This window comes from Nothobranchius furzeri, chromosome 9 (genome assembly GCF_043380555.1).
Source record: "Nothobranchius furzeri strain GRZ-AD chromosome 9, NfurGRZ-RIMD1, whole genome shotgun sequence".
NCBI classification, from domain to species: Eukaryota; Metazoa; Chordata; class Actinopteri; order Cyprinodontiformes; family Nothobranchiidae; genus Nothobranchius; species Nothobranchius furzeri.
Window position 1 is genome coordinate 60229202 of NC_091749.1, and position 23383 is coordinate 60252584.

Below are 23383 nucleotides of genomic sequence, written 5' to 3' on the forward strand. Positions count from 1 at the left end.
TATCCACTCTGGCCTCATTAGAGACCTCTTAAAACCAACTCTAAAAGTTCATTTGGAGCCTTTTTTTATACATTTTTGCAAAAATACACAAACAGGAAATAGTAAAATGGTGAAATAAACCTTTAAATATAAAATATAAAACCAGAATTGATAATAATTGTATAAATTAGGACTTTTAAGGCTTCGATGCTTCTGCACTGATAAAGCTCGTCAACACTCCTGGGACCATGATAATGATATTTGATCTGTTAGACACTCAACATTTGAGCCAAGATACCCAAATATAAACTCCCAAAAACCCTCTAGACTAAATAGCAGTTTCAGACTCTTCCCAGTGTTTGCTCTTGATCATTTTGATTATTTATCCACCTTTTCACTTATGTGTGGAGTCTCTGATGTAAAGTGCATTATATTATTTATTCATATAAAAATGTTCTGTTAATTTTACTCTTGTTCTTTGTAGAGCTGCTGAGTTCTTTCGTAAACATTTAAGTATGATGTGAAACCACAAAACTCCATTTATAGGTTCCTGTGGCTGCCTCTGTAAAGCGGAAGTGGTAAAAATGTTCAGCAGCTGGCTGATGTTGACCGACTGGCTCGATCTGATTATTCTTCTTGTATCTTAAGGCTTTGTCTGTTCTTGAAACGTTATCTTATCGACGAGGGTGTAAGAGTAGCATGTTTCAAAATGCCTGCAGAGTGAGATAACACGCTGAGGAATCTCAGAGTTTCTTCTGCTGTAAAGCAGCTCAGCCACCTCCAATTTTTCTATCAAAATCCATTCAAAGGTACAAAAACCTGCTAATGAATACTGTTTTATGCAGCAGAAAGTAGAAGTGGAAAAACACGAGTTGCTCAAAGCCATCTGTTGGAGTCTTTGCCATGAGATGATGTCACTCCTGTGTGTCTTGCCTCCTCCAGAATGGGCATGACGGTGCGAGCTGAGCTGAGGGTGTAGCCACATCAGGCAGGGAGAGCTGAGCCGAGCAGGACTCACGGCACACCAGAGCGATGGGGGAGATGGAGGAGGATTGCGACAACGTGGGGAAGCTGTTTGAGAACTTCATCCAAGCTTCCACCTGTAAAGGAACCCTTCAGGCCTTCAATGTCCTCTGCAGACGTTTGGACCTGGACCCCGCCGAGCACAAGACCTTCTATAGTGGTCTGAAGGCGAAAGTCACTTCCTGGAAGGCCAAAGCTCTGTGGAGCAAACTGGACAAGAGGATGTCCCATAAGGAGTACAAGAAGGGCCAGGCTTGTGAGGGCACTAAGGTGAGTTCAACTATTTATTCCATGCATATTTACACTGGAAAGTTTAATCATTGGACTGTTGGGAATACAGCGAGATAATCAAACTGTAAATCTTCATCCAGTCAACTGAAAAAAGCCAAAATGATTCATTGATAATGAAAACATCAAATAATTGGTCCCTTCCCATTTTTAACCCCTAAGGTTGCTGCTTTTCTTTGTTCCAGGTGAACATGTTCCCTACAGGAACAGGAACTGATCGTATTTGACTTTTACCGATAATTGTCTTAATTTAAACTTGATTGATTTATTCAAAACTGAAACAGAAAAGGGCAGAATGCCTTCTTCAGGTCAGGGATGAGGTTCTGCCCCAAGTGGAGGAGTTTAAGTATCTTGGGGTCTTGTTCACGAGTGAGGGAAAGATGGAGAGTGAAATCGATTGTCGTGGTGAAGAGACTGCTGAGCCGGAAGGTGAAGCTCTCGATTTACTGGTCAATCTGTGTTCCATCCCTCATCCATGGTCAAAAGCTTTGAGTAGTGACCAAAAGAACGAGATTGCGGAAACAAGTGGTCGAAATGAGTTTTCTCTGCAGGGTGTCTGGACCCTCTGTGGCACATTTAAATTTCAGAGTAGATTCGCTGCTCCTCCACATTGAGGAGCCAGTTGAGGTGGCTCTTGCATCTGGTTAGGATGCCTCCTGGACGCCTCCCTGGTGAGGTTTTCCGGGAGTCCAACCGGGAGGAGGCCTAAAGGGAGTCCAAGGACACGCTGGAGGGACTATGTATTTTGGTCAGGGAACACCTTAGGATTCCCCTGGAGGAGCTGGCCAAAGTGGCTTGGGAGAGGGAAGTCTGGGCCTCTCTCCTCAGGCTGCTGCCCCCGCGACCCGACCTCAGAGAAGTGGAAGAGAATAGATGGATGGATGATTGAATTAGTGCCAAGAAGTCTGGAGGGCATCAGGAGGCAGAGGTTGGATGGATGGATTGTTCAAAATTTCCTGTACATGCTTGCAGCCCAGTCAGAATTGCGACATTGTCTTCGTCTTCGTCTTCGTCTTCCTCCGCTTATCCGGGTCCGGGTCGCGGGGGCAGCATCCCAATTAGGGAGCTCCAGGCCGCCCTCTCCCCGGCCTTGTCCACCAGCTCCTCCGGCAGGACCCCAAGGCGTTCCCGGACCAGATTGGAGATGTAACCTCTCCAACGTGTCCTGGGTCGACCCGGGGGCCTTCTGCCGGCAGGACATGCCCGAAACACCTCCCCGGGGAGGCGTCCAGGAGGCATCCTGACCAGATGCCCAAACCACCTCAACTGGCTCCTTTTGATCCGGAGGAGCAGCGGTTCTACTCCGAGTTCCTCCCGAATGTCCGAGCTCCTCACCCTATCTCTAAGGCTGAGCCCGGCCACCCTACGGAGGAAACTCATTTCGGCCGCTTGTATCCGCGATCTCGTTCTTTCGGTCATTACCCAAAGCTCATGACCATAGGTGAGGATTGGGACATAGATCGACCGGTAAATCGAGAGCCTGGCTTTCTGGCTCAGCTCCCTCTTCCCCACGACAGATCGGCTCAGCGTCCGCATCACTGCAGACGCCGAACCAATCCGCCTGTCGATCTCCCGATCCCTCCTACCCTCACTCGTGAACAAGACCCCGAGATACTTAAACTCCTCCACTTGAGGTAGGACCTCTCCCCCGACCCGGAGGTGGCAAGCCCCCTTGAACCGTCACCTTATCGTGGTGGAGGAGTTTGAGTGCCCTAATGATCCTAGGAGCTATGTTGTCTGGGGCACTTAGTGCCCCTGGTAGGGTCTCCCATGACAAATTGGTCTTAGGTGAAGGGTGAGACAAAGAACGGTTCGAAGGATCTTTCATGGCGGTTAAAACGAAGAGTCGGAGTACCCGGCCCGGAGGGTTACCGGGGTCCCACCCTGGAGCCAGGCCTGGGGTTGGGGCCCGTGAGCGAGCGCCTGGTGGCCGGGCTTTCGCCCATGGGGCCCGGCCGGGCCCAGCCCGAACCGGATACATGGGCTCGTCCAACTGTGGACCCACCACCCGCAGGAGGAACATGAAGGGTCCGGTGCAATGCGAATCGGGTGGCAGACCAAGGCGGGAGCCTTGGCGGTCCAATCCCCGGACAAGAATTGCGACATTGTTTCGTATCAATCTGTAGATCCTAAATCAAATCAAATCCAAATGGTGTTGTGACTGAATTTGAGATATTGGCACACTTCGTGTCACAATCTACTGTATCGACATATCGTATTACGGTCAAACGAGCGATGTACACCCCTAGTGTCTGCAAGCTGCAGGCACTGTAGGTTCTTTATGTTTTCTTGCCACGTCTTTATAAATATATTCCCCTGAAATGTTGAGGCAGGAATAAATTTCAAACAGAAATGAAGACAAGCTCCATATACTCTGAAAAGCTAAATGTATTGACATTTGTCAACCTTTAATTGTGATTCTTGGGTTAAGCCCTGTTTCCCTTATGAAAAGTGACCAGTTGTGCTTTCGGATGGGTTTACTTCCTGGTTTTGAGTCTCAGTTTCCAGTCAACTCACCTGCACTGACTTTAGTCACTTTAGACACAAGTGCTTTGTTTTCTATTGTCTCTGGGTTTGTGTTTGTTCAAGTATTTATTCTGCATTTGGGTTCGTCCTCCATCCTTTTGGAAACATCATGAAAAATTTGTTGTTTTAAAATCTGTAATGTTTCTTTTAGCTTTCATTCAGCGTACGCACACTATCGTAGATTAGTGTCATCCTGTTATTGCTCGGGAATCCAACATTTGGGTTAGAAGTTGGGCGGGGCACTCCACCTTCCTGTCTGTCTGCACCTGTGCAAAAAAACCCCATAAAGGCTGAAAATAATTAATAAGTTCAAACGTTTTGGTTTAGGTGTCTCTCTATCACACGAACATGAGTTCATTTACATACCGTTGCACACACAGAAGAAAACTAAAGGTGATGAGGGAGCGTTCACCTGTCAGCTGCATCCAGCTACAGGGGGGCGTTGTTTCAGCACACAGAAACACATTTCATCACTCATCGACTCTGATTACTTGGCTCCTCATTTACTCTGCTGTTGCAGAAAATCTGGATGCATTCCCAGGTTATTATTACTAAAACCCATTTTAAAAGTGAGTCCAGGCTTTTTGGATTGCATCTAATTTGAACCAAAACTTGAAAAGGTAGTCGCAGGCTTATGCATTTAAAAATTCTGACTACACAAAGGATTTACAGACAGTAAACTGTACGTTTTTGTTAAAGCAGAAAGATTTAAAAAAAATTTAAATTAGACTTTATGAACTGATTATATGCACACATTGTTTTTATTTCTACAGGGAAGGACATCTGTGTTTATATTATCTAACTGGATGAATAATTTAGTTGTAGCTCCTTAAAGAAATCCAAAAACAACAAATGCAGCTCTGTTCTCCCTCAGTGACAGATGTGAAATCACTCATCACCCCTTCTTCATTTTGCTGCTTTAGTGAAAAGGACGTGATGTCATGCGTTTTACGGCCCAACACAGCTGGCAGCAGAGAAAAAGGCATGTGTCTCATAAAGTTTTACAACTAAATCAGTTTTTTTATACAAGTCACCATCCAGCGTTCGTCATCAGATCTCTGAAAACGGTTTAGTTTTAGCCAGGATAGTTTTGTTCCTTTAAAGTACAGAGCAGTTTCCTGCTCCTCCACCCTACTGGTTGAAAGTAGAATTACAGCTGTCGTAAACAACCCTGCTGTAGCTAGCGCTAACAACAAGCTAACACTAACATGAGCCAACTAATATTCAAATAAACAATGAAGTAAAAAGATCCACACTCTTAGACAAAAAATGTTATTAGTCCAGTAGCAACAAAGCCAGGTCACCATCAGTTCTTGATTTTGTAGCCTCCTTTAGCTCCCTGAAACTAGCGTGAGCTGCACTGATGTTCACTCTGGTTTTAGCTCTTTGCTTTGCCCCCAAAGACATTACTCTCTTACTTTTACTTCCCGGCTCCACCATGATGCCAACATAAAGAGTAAACTTTGCCTTGTGCTTTCTATTGACGATTGGCAAACTGAAAATGCTAAATGTTAGCATAACAACTAACAGCCACAACGCAGGCAAGGAGCGCCTCCTATAGGACATCTACTAGCTCCACAAAACTATTAAGTGTGGTTTCTGGTCAGTAGAGGGATGCAAAGTGGTATCAAATATGAAACTGGTCAAATTTTCAACTCAACAATCACTGAGATGAAGCGGATTATGACATTGTGTGACTAAATACAACTGAAATAATAGATGTTAAATGTGAGATGGAATGACAGCTTAGATTATTTTATTTAACAAATGTTATTTCTTTTGTTTTTATGTTTAGTCAGGGGAAATCATCTTCTTCTGTTCTGATTTACTATGATACCCAATTAGCCAAATACTTCTTACTTTGAACATGTTACTTGAATTATTCAGCGTATGTGAAAAACTTGCATTTTTACAAGGGTAGGTCAGGGGTCACAGGTGGAAAAGTGAAAGGAAACCTGTTTCCTGACTCAGCAGATGTGACACAAGCTGTCAGGAAATAAAAAAAAGCGGTCATCTGCTCCCCCCATATCAGCGAGTGGAAAACGTTAAAACAAACTTGTCTGCTGGAAGCTGATAGAGGAATCACAACAGTGACACACGTTTAGAGAACAATAGTCTGTTTTTGAAACAGCATCAGAATTTACTGAAATAATTTATTTTAACAGAAGAATTTATATATATTAAACGATTCTGTTCATAACTTTTATGCACAGGATTTCTAGGCGCATCCGTTTTGGTGGCCTGAGGATCAGGTCTCTGCTTTTTGCAGATGATGTGGTCCTGTTGGCTTCATCAGAACGTGATCTTCAGCTTTCACTGGAGCGGTTTGCAGCCGAGTGTGAAGCAGCTGGGATGAGAATCAGCTCCTCTAAATCTGAGACCACGGTCTTGATTCAGAAAAGGATAGAATGCCTTCCCCGGGTCAGAGATGAGGTCCTGCCCCAAGTGGAGGAGTTTAAGTATCTCGGAGTCTTGTTCATGAGTGAGGGAAAACTGGAGCATGAGATCGATAGGTGGATTGGTGCTGCATCTGCAGTGATGCGGGCGTTGTACCGGTCTGTCGTGGTGAACAGAGAGCTGAGTCAGAAGGCGATGCTCTCGGTTTACCGGTCGATCTACGTTCCTACCCTCACCAATGGTCATGAGCTTTGGGTAGTGACCGAAAGAACGAGATCGCGGATACAAGCGGCCGAAATGAGTTTTCTCCAAAGAGTGGCTGGGCTCTCCCTTAGAGATAGGGTGAGAAGCTCGGTCATTCGGGAGGGGCTCAGTGTAGTTCCTCCACATCGAGAGGAGCCAATTGAGGTGGCTCGGGCATCTGGTCAGGATGCCTCCCTGGTGAGGTTTTCCGGGCACGTCCAACCGGGAGGAGACCTAAAGGTAGACCCAGGACACGGTGGAGGGACTATGTTTCTCACCTGGCCAGGGAACGCCTTGGGATTTCCCCGGAGGAGCTGGCCCAAGTGGCTGGGGAGAGGGAAGTCTGGGCCTCTCGCTTTAGGCTACTGCCCCCGCGACCCGACTCTGGATAAGCGGATGAAAATGGATGGATGGATAAATATATTGTTCTTGTGAAGCACTTTGTGATGTTTAAGACATTATGTGAAAAATCCCTCTTCTTCCTCTGTATGTGTGTGTGTGTGTGTATGTGTTTGGAGGGGGGGGGGGGGTGTTAATGCAGTAGTACTTTATTGTACGGTGGCTCACAGGTCCAGTTGCAATAGTTATATGAAACACAGCAAGTCTTTTGAAATCAAAAGATGATATAGCAGAAAATGCAACAGCTTTTGGAAATGTGCAAAAGAGATAAACAAAAACACAAGAAATGACAACAAAATGTTAAATAAACACATTTAGGAAGACAAAAGACAAAAAATGTTACAGCATTTAGAAATTGCTTTAAAAATCCACAAATAACAGCAGAGAAATGTTTTCATAGAATCTTATTAAGCTGTATTTAAAAAATATATTGTTTTGCACTTTCCCAGATCCGTTGTGTGAGAACTGTTGTTCTCTAACAGATACACATGGGACATCTTTATCATTTTCTCCATTCCTGTTGTTGTTCAACGGCAGAAAGGGAGCCTTTTGTGTGTTTCCTGTTTGTTTTGGAACAGCAAGTCTTTCAAATGAAAATGAAATAAAGTAATTGTTCGGTTCTGACAGGACCCAGAACGTGTTTAGGTTTCTGATCTGTAGTTGTCTCTGGAAAGCCTCATTTAATAACCTTTGGGGAGAAAATGTCAGCGAGCATGCATCAGCTCTTTCATCTATCATTTAACTCTGACATCATGTTTTAGCCACAGATACTCAGACACACACGTTGTAACTTCACAGAAGTGACTTGGAGCATTTTCCTGGTTACGCTTGTGTGTGAATCACACCTGAAATATGCAAAGGTTGTTATCACTGGTCCCTCAGGGCACTTTAGTAACGAATGCACCACTTCAGGCATTTGAAACGTCATTTCCTGGCTTGTAATGTTTTTATTATCAACTCACACGTACAGACCTCATAAAGAATCATCTTTGGACAGGGACTGTTTGTCCGGGTCTCTCTCCTGAAGAGTTTCTGAATGAGACACTCGCTCTAAATGTTCAGAAGAGTGAAGTCTCGTGGAGATGCTAAATCTGTCGTTAATAAGACAAAGATGTCACCATGATGTGTTGTTTCTCTGAGTCTGGTGCTGGTTAGAACATCAGTTTATTTCTGATTTAGTGCCTCATCATCGGAGGAGGTCCGTGCGGCTTGCGGACAGCCATCGAGCTCACCTTGATGGGTGCTAAAGTGGTGGTCATCGAGAAGAGGGACTCTTTTTCCAGGAACAATGTCCTCCATCTTTGGCCTTACACCATTCATGACCTGCGGGGCCTCGGCGCCAAAAAGTTCTATGGAAAATTTTGCGCTGGAGCCATAGACCACATCAGTGAGTAACTATGTGATCATCACCATCACCTACCAGGAGTCATGCTCAATAAAGTCTAGGTTACACAGCATAAAGCACAGGTTTGTCAGGGATTTAAAGCTGTGTGTGTGTCTCTAAAGGCATTCAGCAGCTGCAGCTGATCCTCCTGAAGGTCGCCCTGATTGTTGCAGTGGAGTTTCACATTAATGTGGAGTTCATCAAGCTGCTGGAACCGCTAGAGAATCAGGAAAAGGAAGGTATTAATTCACACCTTCACTCTGCATGAATTTAAATCACACACATACACACAAATTGTATTATTTTCACATGAAAAACTGGCTTTTTGCATGAAAATGTAGTTTCCCTGGAGGAGTTTTTTAAAACTTCCCACTCTGCTGCTCCTGGCTGCAGAGAATATCTCCTCTTGCAGTATTTAATTACCATGACAGCCACTGATAAACACGGGACAAACGTTGGCTTGGATCTTGTTTTCATCCTATGCAGATGAGCCTGGAAAAGGTCACGTATTTAGTGTCACTTTCCTGTAAGTGATCTTGATCCAATACGCACCACCAGCAGAAAACTCCCACTTATCATCGGACAAATGATTAAACACAGGGTCTGTTTGTTTTAAAACAAGATGAGGTTTACTGCCTCGGTTCAGCTTTGATTACGTTCAAGCGTCGTCCAGCGCTGGCCTTGAGCTCACTGGGAGAAGTGGTTTCAATGCTGACACCGATAACAACACAAGCCTCACCTAAATTTAGACCCAAACTTATCCCTACGGTTCTGCTGTGGCACAGTTGGAAGCTGGGACTTCATGGAAGCATGTTTTTCCATGTGATGATGTCACACAACAAACATACACAACAAACGCCTCTACTGCCTTCTTAAAAGGGCCAGTGTTACACTTTTAAAAGGAGCTCAAAAAGCAACATATCATGCTAGCCTTTAAAGATGTTCCAAGTACAAAAAACCCCCAGAACAACACCTAAAGCACTGCCGGCCTCATTTGGTTAAGGTTAAAGTTGTTTCAAAACCCTGACAGGTCCACATCACACTGTCATGTAAAGGTGTGGATCACTCATTTAATCAATACATTTTCAGTGGTCTCTAGTAGGAAAGTCGTACTCTGCGATAAAAGCACCAAAATCACCTGAATCAGCATGGAGAATTTAGCTGGAAGTAGCTTCAAACAGCAGGTTTTGGGGTCTTATTTCCTGATATTTGGACATCTTACCTCAGATTGGCTAACAGCAACATGACTCCACCACTGACTCCATTTGCTCTGCAACGTAGATGTTTTATCTCCACAAATAACAAAAGCCTGAAGGAGTTCAGCCGTGTGGTGGAGTTACTAATGCTAACGATTAGCATCTACCAGTCGAGATGTTCTCTGCTGTTTCCTGGATGCTAAACCAACAACAGCCTTCCCCATTGCGAGTCATGATGGGTGAGTCCATCAATGTTACGTGACGCAGAGTTTCATCGTCTATTTTCTACCAAAATCTGACGTGGGAGATAGGTGTAGGAGAATATTTTCACGTTCAGCTTGCATTTTAAACTTAGGGTGACTGATTATAATCAGAAATAATAATAATAAAAAAAGATTTTTCAGTGTTCCACACCTTTGAGGTCAGAGGTCATGATTCAACAACAAGAAAGAGGAAGAAACAAAAAGTGGTAGAGTTCCAAAGTCCAAATGTTTGCAGACTAAAAAGAGGCACAAAATATTGTCCAACATTCACCCAAAAACTTCTTGATGATCTCCAAAGCTTCAGAGGAATTTATAGACCGAGAAGACAGAGTAGAATGACTCAGGTGTGCGTCTCGTTCCATCTGGAGTAAATCTAAAACTACTTTCAGATCAAAACATCACACCAACGGTCAGACATGGAGGTGGCAGTGTGATGGTCTGGGGCTGGTAAGCTGCTACAGGGCCTGGATGACGTGCTGTAATTGACCAGAAATTGGTGAATGCTGACCTTTGACCTTAAACAGGCTGTTCATGCTGGAAAAGCCTCCAATGTGACTGATTAAAACAATTCCGCTAGGAAAAATTGAGAAAACGTCATTCACAGCAATGTGAGACTCTTTACCATTTATCAGCAGCTGCTAAATGTGTTAAAACAGTTATTACGTTTTATTTAGACTGCAAACTTTTGGCTAATATTAAAATTTGTTTGCTGATCGACTGATCGGTTTAGGTGTGACAAAAAGGTAAAGAAGATTAAGTCATGTTTCACGGCTCTTTTTCCACCTTTCTCAGTTGCCTTCTGTTTTCCAGGGATTGGGTGGAGGGCTGCAATCCGACCTGCTGATCACCCGGTGGCTAACTTTGACTTTGACGTGGTGGTGGGGGCTGATGGGCGGAGGAATACATTGGAAGGTGAGAGGACGGGAAACAAAACAGTATGGGATACCTCAGGAATGTTCTGTACTTGTTTTCATACCTGAAACCAGCTTGTTGACGAAAGATCGGAGTCTGCTGCCACTCCCAGATCGTTCAGCACAGTGCAGGGAGCTCAGATAAAGAAAAGCACGAGTTGCATCCAGTTGATGACTCTGAACTTGATGATCTGTGATTCAAGTGGCTTTTTTTTTTAATGAAAACACAAATAGAAAATGGCTGGACCCGAGTGCAGCAGCTGATCCACTCCCGAAGGAGCAGCTCAACCTTGTAATGGTTTCAGGCTTTCTTTTAAAAATGTTGTCATCCAACAACATTCAGATCAAATGCTTATTCCTTAAAAGGACATTTGGTGCAGAAACTACATGTTTAGCTCATTCTGCAATTATGAAAAATCCCAGGGGGAAAAGATTTTCTGCTGCCGTCCGCCAGCTCGTGTGCTGCATTTGTGGCCAAGTTGTGGTTAAAGCAGTTAAGATCTGTTTAGTGTTGCTGTATTTAGGAAAGTCTCATTCTGCACATTTCATTTGTGTCCTTCAAGCTCTCACATCTTCAGAATCATTGACATTTTTTAGACGTTTTTGAAAACCTACACAGCAAAAGGATGACAAGGCTTTTGCACGTGTCTCTTTGCTGCTTTTGGTATTTCAGTTCCTAATTCTACTTCTCTTTATTCTTCAGTAAGAGTGTTGTAATTATGATTTGAGGTCAGATTTACTATTTTTGAACAGGCCTATTTTCTCTGCGTCTTTTCACCAGGTTTCAAAAGAAAAGAGTTTAGAGGCAAACTGGCGATCGCCATCACGGCCAACTTCATCAACAGGAACACCACCGCTGAGGCCAAAGTGGAGGAGATCAGCGGCGTGGCCTTCATCTTCAACCAGAAGTTCTTTCTCAACCTCAAAGAGGAGACAGGTGGGCAGGACCAAGGCGCACTTATTCTGACGTGGAACATTTAGTTATAAAAGGTTATATATATATTTTAATATTTATTAGATGCCTTACTATGGTTTTTATGCATTACTAATATCTTCAGTTTCCTTATCAGACAGATTTCTAGATTTCAGACAGCTTTAAAGATATTGGCCAGAGGCAAAATTCCTTTGAATGACATGTGTAAAGAAGTATTAAAACCTCAGATGAAAAAGGTTTTTGGATTTTCACGGCTGGAATTGAAAGAAAATCTGACGTTTTTGACTTGTGTGAAAAAGACGGAAACTAGCTTCCGGTCTAAGCCCTGGGCAGATGTGATGTTTTACAAGGAGATCTGCAGAAACAGCTATTGAAAACAATCCCCAACTCCGGTAAAAACACAGGTGATCAGACCTGATTTGGACACCAGGGAGGATTCTGTTTGTCTTCAGAACCAAAATCAGTACAGGTTTTTAAACTTTTGATAAATATTTAATTTATGTGCTTGTAGCGCTTCCACTGGGAGCTCTACGCTGATGAGTTCTCAGCTGGTCTCACCTTCATCATGTGTCCTAAATATAATTCAATAATCTACAGATCAATAAAATAATGTGCTGGCAGTTTTACCGCTGTGTGTATATACCGTATTGATATAACTCCGAAAAATATTTAACCGATAGCTTACCTGCATAAATCTTCCTGATGCTGGAGTAACTCGCTAGCTCAGCTTGTTGTTTGCACTAATCCATGGGATGGAGGATACCGGTCCAGGAGGATCTATTGTTGAAATATGGGGATCATCTTTTAGATTATATGTGTGGGTGTGTGTGTGTTGTAGCTTTCCCAAATGACTTGTTTTTTCCTTACCAGAGCTAACACGGTTAGCAGTGTTGCTGCAGTCATGGTAACGGGACTCGCCTGGAGTCCAGAATTATAGGTGCGGTTCTAGATGGATTTATAGATGTAGGTTACTATTTTAGATCAGACCTATGTCATTTAAAAATGTGTGTAGGACACAGACATTTGACTCATACCTTTTGCTGCAGCTGTAAACGCAATTTCACGTAATAATTAAGAGCACGAAAGTAAACACAATACAGCTATTCACAATACTAGCAACAGCAGCTACCTTGTTTTACGTGTTGGAGTGACGTATGCGAAACACAGTTCTTCACTGTCTGGAGGAGAGGATTTTGATTTTCTGTAAACCATTAGGCTACACGATTTATGACAAAATTCCTTAAAAAATAAAAAAACTGATTCCACTTCATATTTATGTAGTTGGTAAAGTGTAGTTATACTGCATTTTTACAATTGTAATGCTAAGTATGGCCAATACCTTTAAAGAGGTCACTCACTCATATTTTAATACATTTGCAGTGGTCTCTAGTCAAAGTCAAAGTCAGTTTTATTGTCAATTCTACCACATGTACAAGACATACAGAGAAATGAAATTACGTTACTCTCAAACTCTGGCTAAAGTACGGGAGAGAGAGAGAAGCCGCTGCGTGTGCACGCGCCGCCAGTAAGAGTAAGAGTGAGAATAAGTCGTGCTCTGGGAAAAAAGCTCCAGTGTGTGTTTCAGCATGGAGAATTCAGCCTGGAGGACAAAGTAGCTTTAGACAGCAGGATTTGTAAAGTAAAAAATGGTTTCTCAGGGAAGGACCTCTTTAACTAAAAAGGGCTGAATAAAATATATCTTTAAAATGAACATCACATTATTCTGTAAATCTATGACATAATAATCACTAGCACAGAAATCATTTTCTGCTGTTTCGTGAATCGTCACAATAATGAAACATCTTCCTCTCCTGCAGGTATTGATCTGGAGAACATTGTTTACTACAGGGACAACACACATTACTTTGTCATGACGGCAAAGAAGCAGAGTCTGCTGGACAAGGGGGTTGTCATTAATGTAAGAAAACTGCAGTTTCACCTCCAGGGGGTTGTGATTCTGAATTTTTTATTGCAAAGAATATGAAGACAAATTAATGTAATTTTAGATTTTGTTCAATAATGTGATTCTGTTGCTGCATTTTGGTTTTGGGAAACAGTTATAAGTTCAGATTTGTGCCACTGTTTGTGTAGCTGCTGTGGACCCAGCTCTGCTGGTCCAAATCCCAACTACAGACAGGATGAGGTGAAGTCACCGTGTCTGCTCCCGGCGAGATCAGAGGATGTCTGAATCAGACAGATTATAAAGAGGAATATCTGTTGGTTAGAGAGACTAACAGCTCCCAACTGACTCATCAGATCAACAGAGAGGATTTGATGTTTAAAAAGCGGAACACTTACATGATTCTGCCTGCTTCTGGTTAATCAGGATTACGTCGACACCCAGATGCTGCTGAGCAGCGAGAACGTCAACCAGGAGGCTCTTCTGAGCTACGCCCGAGAGGCTGCTGACTTTGGCACCAACTACCAGCTTCCCACTCTGGATTTTGCCATGAACCACTGCGGGCAGCCGGATGTGGCGATGTTTGACTTCACATGCATGTACGCATCAGAGAACGCCGCTCTGGCCAGGGAGAGGTTTGGACACCAGCTGCTGGTGGCACTGGTTGGAGACAGTCTTCTAGAGGTGAGGGAGACTGATCAAATAAACAAATTTAATCTCAGACACCGACATGCAATTAACATTTGCATACATTTGCTTCCATGCAGCCATTCTGGCCGATGGGAACAGGCTGTGCCCGAGGTTTCCTGGCTGCTTTTGACACGGCGTGGATGGTAAAGAGCTGGGCCGAAGGTCGGACGGTCCTGGAGGTGCTCTCAGAGAGGTACACATGCATTCTGTTGGAAAATAAAACACTGAGTCTTTACTACAGCTCGAATAACGGGTAAGTGCATCAACAGTTACCGTGTATGTTCTTTTAGGGAGAGTATTTACCGACTGCTACCACAAACAACCCCTGAAAACATTGCTAAGAACTTCGATCAGTATACCATCGACCCCGCAACTCGATACCCCAACCTCAACTCCTCCTGCGTCAGGCCTCACCAGGTGAGCTCAGACTCAAAGATACACAACCTCACGAACAGCTGGAGTGTATTTGTATGTATTTGTCCTTCCTGTTTCAGGTGCGTCACCTGTACATCACCGAAGAGCTGAAGTGCTGCTCTCTGGAGCGTGCTGCTACCATACGACGACCCGTCAACCTCTCCAGGAGAGGCAAGTGCAGTCGAGAAAAACTGAGTTTGCAAAAACAGATAAAAAATGTATGTCATTTCCAAACTTGATGTTGAAGTGAATAGTAAAAAGATGCATTTTTAAAAAATGTATGAAACAGTTATAAGTTTTTACACATCAACTGTAGGTTTGGAAATATGTGTTCTCCATCAGTGTATGTTCATCCTCTTAAGACGAGCTGTATTCCTGACTAATGGAACGTTAGTTTTTCACCAAAAGCAGCAAACGAGTCCAAACATGGACAACTTCAGAACAAATGTCCACCTTATTAATGGTCATGAATAGTTTTTTCAAATCTGAATGGTGGGTCTTGTTTCTCTTGCTGTGCTTCTTTGGCGGTAATTTAAGAAATTTGACAGTTTTTCTGAAAATCTTCCTTTCTTCTTTTTAATTTTAGAATCTGAGATCCGACCATCCAGGCTTCTCACCTGGTGCCAGAAACAGACTGAAGGATACAGGAATGTGTCCATCACAGACCTGACTTCCTCCTGGAGGAGTGGCATGGCTCTGTGCGCTCTTATCCACAGGTTTAAACCACAGCTAATGTACGTAACACTCCTTAGATCATTTTAAAACCAGCCTTTAGAGCTGCTCCTTATCCATTTAAATTCGTTTTATTAACATTTCTTATGTATTAGAACATTTATTGCATTCACACAGCTCTCTTTCTTAAAAAAACTTGCTTTTTTGAGCTGCCTTTGTGCCTCAATTAATTATCTGTGCAAACCTCAAAGGACAATCCAACCAGTAGGTGGCACCAATACAACACAGAATCTTAACTTGATATCCTGTTCAAAACATTATAATCATATAAAATAAGAAAAAATAAACCAATTTTAAAATTTCAACTCTGTCTATTAACCAACAGAGAGTGTGAGTGAATGAGGGAGTGAGAGAGAGAGAGAGAGAGAGAGAGAGAGGGGTTAAAAGCACCTTCTAGCATGCTAGCTAGCTTTTTCCGGTAGCAGGGGCACAAATCAGCCAACGTTCCAGAGGCAATAAATTCAGTGATACCAAATGGCCAAAAATTCTCCAGTTCTTCCTAGCAACCAAATGTGGTTGGCTGTTTAGCTGCAGCTTTGGGGCACTTTTCCATTTTGTTGGGTGAAATTTACTGTTAACTCATTCACTGCCAGCCGTTTCATGATCAGCAAAGCCCTTCGCTGCCAGCGTTTCTCACCTTTTTTTTTTACTGTTTTTCTAAGAGTCACAGAACGTCGACGCCCAAACTAACAAAACAAAGAGGAGACTCACCCCTTACATCAGGAAGAATCAGCACGTTTCGAGCATTATCCGTTCTTTTATAATGCATTGTTGAATTGTGATCGACAGAAACTTTTCAGGTTTGCGCCTCACCCTTTTTACAGCAACGGCCCAAAACGATCTCCTAACACATGGATTTTCTGCTTCCTGGTCATGTGACGTGTGACGTATGTGGATGAAGATCAGCTTTAGAGCTGGGATGTTTGTTCTCACGGTGCGGGGGCTTGTTCCGATGCCCACACAGTAAAAAAAAATGTAAACGACAACTTTAGTCGTCATTGGCAGTGAACGGTTGGCTTTAAAATGACGACTTTACTCGTCAAAGGCACTGAATGAGTTAAATGATAGACAGCTGGTGAAAATGGTAAATGGCCAGTAGTTGATATAGCGCCTTCTAGAGTCCTAGAACCGCCCAATGCGCTTTACAACTCAATCAGTCATTCACCTATTCACACACATTCATACCCTGGTGATGATGAAGTGTAGCCACAGTCGCCTGGGGTGCACTAACTGAGGCGAGGCTGCTGAGTGCAGGCATCACTGGTCCCTCCGACCACCAGGAGGCAATGTGGGTGAAGTGTCTTGCCCAAAGACACAACAGCAGCATTCTCTGCCAGGAGCCAGAATCAATCCTACAACCCTTACATTAACCCTCTCAGGTTCAAAAGAAGTTTTGATGAAAGGACGAACAACAAAGTCCTTCAGAGGCACTTCTGAGTTAAAAAATGCTCATGAAATACACGTGGAGTAACCAGGTAGGTAGGTTTTAACTGTTGCAAATCTGCAAAGCCTGCCTCCAGAGGGTTGAGGGAAAAACCTGGTTTACAGACAGTGTGACCATAGATTTGAACATTTAAAGACATAATTATATCCCCTCATCCTTTAATTATTGCCTTCACGCTTTGGCACAAGTCACTGCAATTTCCAGCGCTCCTGTAAGTTTCTAGGAACCGTTTTTCATTCTTCCATATGTTGACCTGTCAGCTCAAAAGACGGGGAACAGGTTCACAGAGAAAAGAGAAAACTCAGCAGCAACACTTGTGAATAACAGCAGTATTTGTGTGCTGCTGCTAGGTTACTGCTCTCCACTCAACATCAGTCCTCATGGTGTCTGCCCTCCATCAGGGCAGGTAGAAACATCCCAGAAGAACCAAAGTCAGCATTGGAAGTTTTGAGTAAAACACTTTTTTTTGCGCTTGACTGTTCAAACTAATTGTGTAACATTATCTCGACCTCACTGTCTGCCAGCCACCTGACATGAAAAAATAAGCGCGTGAAAGGATTTGTCGGAAAACTATTTCTTCACAAAAGGCCTTACTGTCACATTCCTGTGATGCTGAAAAGATATTTGGGTCATAGGTAAAAATGAGCTATGTGAAGAAAGAATACAGCTGTCTCTGAAAGCCATACTAAAACACATTAATGTGTGGTACCACCTACTGAAGCTCTGTTCTCTGTTCTCACCTGCCTTCATCAGAGATTTTGACTCGTTAAATGAAGGTGACCACACTACCAACCTCCAGCTGGCTTTTGACGTCAGCGAACATGATTTTGGGATTCGACCGTTCATGTCCGTGAAGGAGCTGAGTGCTGGCGAGGAGCTGGATAAAACCAGGATGAGTGCCTACCTGTCCAAGTTCTACGAGCTCTTCCGTGGAACACCTCTACCTGTATCGGGTACGTCGTTATGCTTGAGAAACATAATTTAAATGGAAAATTCAGCCGTTTGACAGTATTTTTCTGAGTTAATTATAAATATTTGCTATAAAACCTGTTGTATAGGAGAAACAGCCAACAGCTAGCTTGACTACAGCCAACAGTTGATTCACTTAAAGTGGAAATCTGGAGTTTTTTTCTCAGAGGCCTCCATCTTGAGGTGGAAACGTGTATTACAGTTTTAGCCCCTCTCCTTACTCCCACGATTATGGCTTGAAGCAATGCTTCACGTTACGCTAAAACACAGTTTTACATGTATAATTCTCATGTTGTGCTGTTTATTCATTTATATATTTTTTAGAAACTTGTCCATAAGAAATTCCAACACTGCATCAGTTTAGATATGTTTGCAAATGCTCATGCACACTCTGTGATTGACATCTGTAAATTAGTGGTTGTAAATCTTTTGGCATGATGCACTATGGGATGCCACTATGATACATTATATCACCGTCAACTTTGCATCACATCACACATTTATGAATGTAAATATCACCAGTGATAATAAAAATCATCACTTCTGGTGCATCCACAGGTCATGCCTGGTTGGGATTAAAAAAGATTTTCTGCTAAAATAACCATGCAATAGGGAGCTCAAGTCACTTCCGCATCATGGGTCCCCAGAAGAACGGAAAAATGAATGCAAGTCAATGGGGCTAATAACGCTATTTTGGATCGCACTGCAATTTAAATGAAAAGTAATGATGGGTGTTTTGACCATGCCAGTCACATACTTTAAGATTTATTAGCTTGTAAAAGTTTGTAATTAGCATGACTACAAACTAGAAATTGGCACGTCGCATATGTGACGTCACCACAGAATCTCCTCTCCCCAAAGTAGCTGCTACTTACCACATGACCAGATTCATGGCGGTTCTTTCCTCCTGTGGGAACTTTGCTGAACTTACAGCCATTTTCTCTGAGTTTTCTCCGTGTCTGGTTCGATGACATCACTTTCGTGAAGTGCATTTGTAGTCCGGGACTTATTTTCACACAAAACCTAAAATATCGTTCCCCCGTTCGAAAATAAGCGCGTTCTTGGTATCAAAATCCCTATCTCATCCCAAGGCTCTTTGTCTGTCTTTGGGTGTACGGCGCTTCTGCATTTTTCCTGTAAACTGGAAGTTATTAAAAATGGACCTAGTCAGTTGATCTCTCAACGCGACTGACAAGATTTTTTCAACGATGAGAACGGGAGAAGGGGCTCCCGGTTGCTCCTCTGGGACAGAGCCAGTTGGGCATGTCATGGACTCCTGGAAACAGTGGTACCTGATCTGCCTCTCTCAACTGTCTGTAGAGGATTCTGAAGACGTCTGGATATTCGTTGTGTTGGTGTCAGGTTTCCTGCTTTTTGGCCTGAGTGGTTACCTGGCTTACCGGAAAATTAATGAGCTTTCGAGGAATATTGGCTCAATCCCGGAGCTCAGGGATGGATTGCACCGCGCTGTGAACGCACAAACTCATATAATTGTCGAGATGAATCGTAAGCTTGGAACTTTGGCTGAGATTCAGGCTCTGGCACAGAAGGTGGATTTGATCAAGGATAGAGTTGACGGGTCAGCACGGATTGGGATTGATTAACTACGCCATTATTGGATTGAGAGGGGTTGAGGACGAACGGAACTTTAAGACAGAGAGGAAATGATCTCTGTCTGGCCCCAAAACAAGTTCTTATCTGAATCTGGTACCCTTGAGCCTGTGAGGCTGAAGCGATAACTCCCCCTCAGAAGAAATGTGGAATGCTGCTGTCGCCATGGCAACTCTGTCTCCCTATCCCAGCCTGGGCAGGAGGGGCCGTTGAATCGTTCCAGGAGTCACTGTGCTCTCTAAACCCAACAACTTCCCTCCCCTGTCCAAACGGAGGTGACGAGCGCTGCTTATCGTGGCTGCATGCACTGATGTTTAGAGAGTCCCAACCCTACCTCCCCTCCTAGTGGACACTTATGTTGTGTATTGTCTGAAGTCTGTCACATTTCTGTCTGAGGTGTTTTTTGCATAGCAAAGCTGCCCTCCCTGTGGAGGGTAACTCTGAAGTGCCTTTTTTTCCCTCCACCTGACCCAATCCTCATGTAAACCCCTCTGATCTCTGTTAAGGTAGCGCAACTCGGGTTGCGAATGACCACAGTCACCAATTCTCGTCAAGTGTCTATGCCAATGTATGTATGTCTGATCTCAGAATTGTGTGTACTGAAACTCTAATTTCCCTCTGGGATTAATAAAGTATTATTGAATTGAATTGAACTGAATAGAATTTAAAATTTGTGGACATCATATGTGAAATCCTTGGCACAAAACAAGCGGAATTAGAAAATAGCGTTTTTAGCCCCATTGACTTGCATTCATTTTTTCGTTCTTCCGGGATCCATGATGCGGAAGTGACTTAGGCTCCTTATGTGAAGGTAATGGTTTATAGATAACATTTGCATGAATCACGTTGAAATTCATCATCTTTATTTCTAAAACACTTTCTCACAAACCAGCGGGATGAACGGAGTGCTGTAAATTTCAGAGCATGATAAGAATTAATGAATTAAAAACATATAAATGCCAAATAGAAACCAGGCAACAAAGGAACATTTATCACTTTGCATGAAAGCCAGAAGGACAAAACTAAGTCTTCAACAGACATCTAAAGACAGTTGGTGCTGTCAGACCAGAAAGCTTTTTCTCAGAACAGAGGCCCTTCAGGAAGTAGTAAGACAGCAATTATTGAAACATTTCCTCACACCTGCTCTTGGTGTTCTCTCTCTCTCTCTCTCTCTCTCTCTCTCTCTCTCTCTCTCTCTCTCTCTCTCTCTCTCTCTCTCTCTCTCTCTCTCTCTCTCTCTCTCTCTCTCTCTCTCTCTCTCTCTCTCTCTCTCTCTCTCTCTCTCTCTCTCTCTCTCTCTCTCTCTCTCTCTCTCTCTCTCTCTTTCTTTCTTTCTCTTTTATCATCTGTGTTTAAAGAGATGATGGGACTTTTTCAGCGTGTGCCGTTCTGTTCTGTTAGTCGTGTAGCAACATGAGAAGAATGTCCCAATGGATTCCTGACTGCATACCTGTCTCAACAGAAGTGCTTTTTACTATAGATCTTTCTTCTTCACAATCACTGCAACTCTTCATTTGTAATTTGATGTAATTGAAGTTATTTTGTTTTATTCTCCTGCAGAATCCAGACAAGTGGATGAAAATAATGAATGTCCTTCAAAGGAAGTCAGAACTAACAACATGTTCAGTCTTGCACTGGCGAGGAAACGGGTACCAAAGGTACCTCCATCTTTAAATATTTTTGTTTTAATTCATGTTAACAAGCATTTAATTGTACTTGATTAATACATTCTTGCTTTCTGTTGTCAGGAAGAGAAGTCAGGCAGTGTGGACTCCATTTACAAAAGGAGGCGGAAATTCTATCTAGAGGAGGTTTGTTAATATAGAGTTTTACATGTCAGTGCAGTAATTTGTTGGTTTTGTTCTTTATTTTTATTATATTGGTGTTATTTCTGATTCTCATCAGGCCACCAATCTGTCAAGTAATGGCTCCACACAGCGAGACGAGCGGGATCCCAAAGAAAACAAAGTTCGCTCAATGGCTACTCAGCTTCTAGCCAAGTTCGAGAGTAAAAACAACTTCACCATCCATAAAACACAGGTAGAAATGAAGAAATGGACTCATACTCTAAATGATAAATCTTGCAATTTATTTAACAAAATATTTGCATCTTTAATCCTTTTTTAAAGGTGCAATTTGTAAGAATTCTACAGCGAAATAATAACAATAAAAAAACAGTCTAATGGCTCAATTATATTGGAAGAAATGTTAGAATGAAACAGATTTCATTCCAAACTGGCTGGGGGTTTTCCAGTTTTTCTTCTTTCTAAAAAAATAAAATAAAATAAAAAATTGAGGCGGGACATGATTACTGTTTATACTCTGTGAGTTTGTCAAAGCTGCAGCTAGCTAACGCAGCAGCACCGGCATTTGTAATTTGACACCAGTTGACAAAAAGCCCCACAGTTGTTTAAAGAACTGAAGCCAGTAAACAAGAGCGACCCCGAAGTTATTTATTGTACCCCTAAGGAGCCAAGGCATCCTTTTGTTTAATATCGAGTGAAGCAGGCTAGAGGCTCACATTGAGCTAATAATGCTAACGGTGAATTAGAAGCAAATAGTCGACTCTAAAAATATCTCAACCTACTTTGAAATGACCAACAACTCAATATTACAGTGAAATTTATGTGTGAAGTTAATAATGAGTCATTGGTGGTGTTTCACTTTCTTTAATGAGTAATTCAGAACTACCGGTATACTAGCAAGCTAACAGCAAGACAGCAAACCACACTTGCTTTAATGCTGCAGACAAACTACCATAATAAGTGTAGTAAGTGCTCCCTGTCGTAAAACACAGAGTGTTAACACTCAGATATGAATGTATTTATCTATTTATCAACTTACTGTGTTTGACTTGTCTTTGCTTGTCATCTAGTCTTCTGCTGATCCTTAACAACAGCCATGAAACTCACAGAATGGTAGTGAGAGAGTATTATTTCTGCTTAAAGAAACGAACTGCAGAAACCACACTTGACCACAGGATGTTAGTCTTACAAATGGCACCTTTAATTTTTATTTTAAAAGAGCTATTTGATCTTTTGTCGTGGATCATGATGATGTTATAAATTCCTCACTGCAAGCTGCAGTTCAGAAGTGTTTTTTGTGGTTTTCGTGTCACAAAATTCTACCCAATTTTCTTGTCTGCTACCTTTTAATCAGTTCCTCTTTCTGTTTCTGTACTTTTTCATCATAACTTCCAATTTTCTGCACCCCCCAGTCAGACTGTGAGACGTCTCTGCTGCTCCCTGCTTTTATCCACACTGAGAGTCCGCCTGTGAAACTCAGGCCTCCCGTCCCACCTAAACCTCCGTCAGTGTCTCAGGTAGTCTGGAGGTGGAGACATCGTGACATCTTTATCTATGTTCAGCTCAAATCCATTTTGAGATTTAAATCAGGATTTTCCTGTTCACATAGCAGTGTAAGATTTTTTAGTTAATTAATTCAAGACATGACAACAAAGGTCATCCAGTTGTTATTAGGTTACAAAGAACATTAATAAGTAAGTTATTAGAGCTCTTGTGTGTATTATCCCTTTCAGTTTGAGGTCAGTATCAAAAAAGCGGCTGAACAGTTAGTCCACATTCCTCCAAAGATCCTGCTGAACCCCCAGTTGCAGTTCCAGCCTCGGCACCAGCTCCAGTTGTCAGTAGTGAGACTCAGACATGCTAATCAGACGTGTGCTGAGGTGAAGCCTGAGCCTCCATCTGAGAGTCCAGACCCCCCTGCTCCTCCTCCATCCTGCCACTCAGCTATCCGTTTCATGACAAGAGTTCTCCATCGCCTCAAGGAGGTGGATGAACACGTATCGGAGGTGAAAAGTTTCTCCTGCTTTGTTTGTGTTCTTCTCTGCTATAATCATTGCTGCATGTTCTGACCCCCTCCTAAAGGCCCCTAAGTTACATTTAATTTGTTATTTTGATCAATTTTGTTTGATGATAAAGTATGTTTGCAACTATTTTCAGTGGGTCGCACATCAGCTGTTGCCAGAGCAAAGAAGTGATGGTTTTAGAGGTGTCTAAACTCTTTAAGACCACAAAAATGTGATTTTTCTGTTTCAAGGTACAAAAATAGTTTTATTTT

The 23383-nt window shown here is 42.7% G+C and overlaps 1 protein-coding gene across 7 annotated transcripts in view; it reads left to right on the forward strand.

Annotated features, from left to right (window-relative positions):
- LOC107381406 (F-actin-monooxygenase MICAL2) overlaps positions 1–23383 on the forward strand; it is a 62844-nt gene that overhangs the window by 22638 nt on the left and 16823 nt on the right. For 5 of the 7 annotated variants that reach the window (XM_054732078.2, XM_054732077.2, XM_054732076.2 and 2 more), the window contains 17 exons: positions 922–1272; positions 8035–8242; positions 8362–8478; positions 10509–10610; positions 11391–11546; positions 13361–13461; positions 13870–14127; positions 14211–14326; positions 14424–14550; positions 14628–14718; positions 15134–15281; positions 17477–17676; positions 20864–20961; positions 21052–21114; positions 21209–21343; positions 22521–22721; positions 22842–23114. In XM_054732078.2, the coding sequence (XP_054588053.2) occupies positions 1012–1272; positions 8035–8242; positions 8362–8478; positions 10509–10610; positions 11391–11546; positions 13361–13461; positions 13870–14127; positions 14211–14326; positions 14424–14550; positions 14628–14718; positions 15134–15281; positions 17477–17676; positions 20864–20961; positions 21052–21114; positions 21209–21343; positions 22521–22721; positions 22842–23114 (2655 nt within the window). In that variant the 5' untranslated portion in view covers positions 922–1011. The remainder of the gene's footprint in view (positions 1–921; positions 1273–8034; positions 8243–8361; positions 8479–10508; positions 10611–11390; positions 11547–13360; positions 13462–13869; positions 14128–14210; positions 14327–14423; positions 14551–14627; positions 14719–15133; positions 15282–17476; positions 17677–20863; positions 20962–21051; positions 21115–21208; positions 21344–22520; positions 22722–22841; positions 23115–23383) is intronic. The other 2 variants (XM_054732075.2, XM_015953051.3) reach the window with 2 other exon arrangements.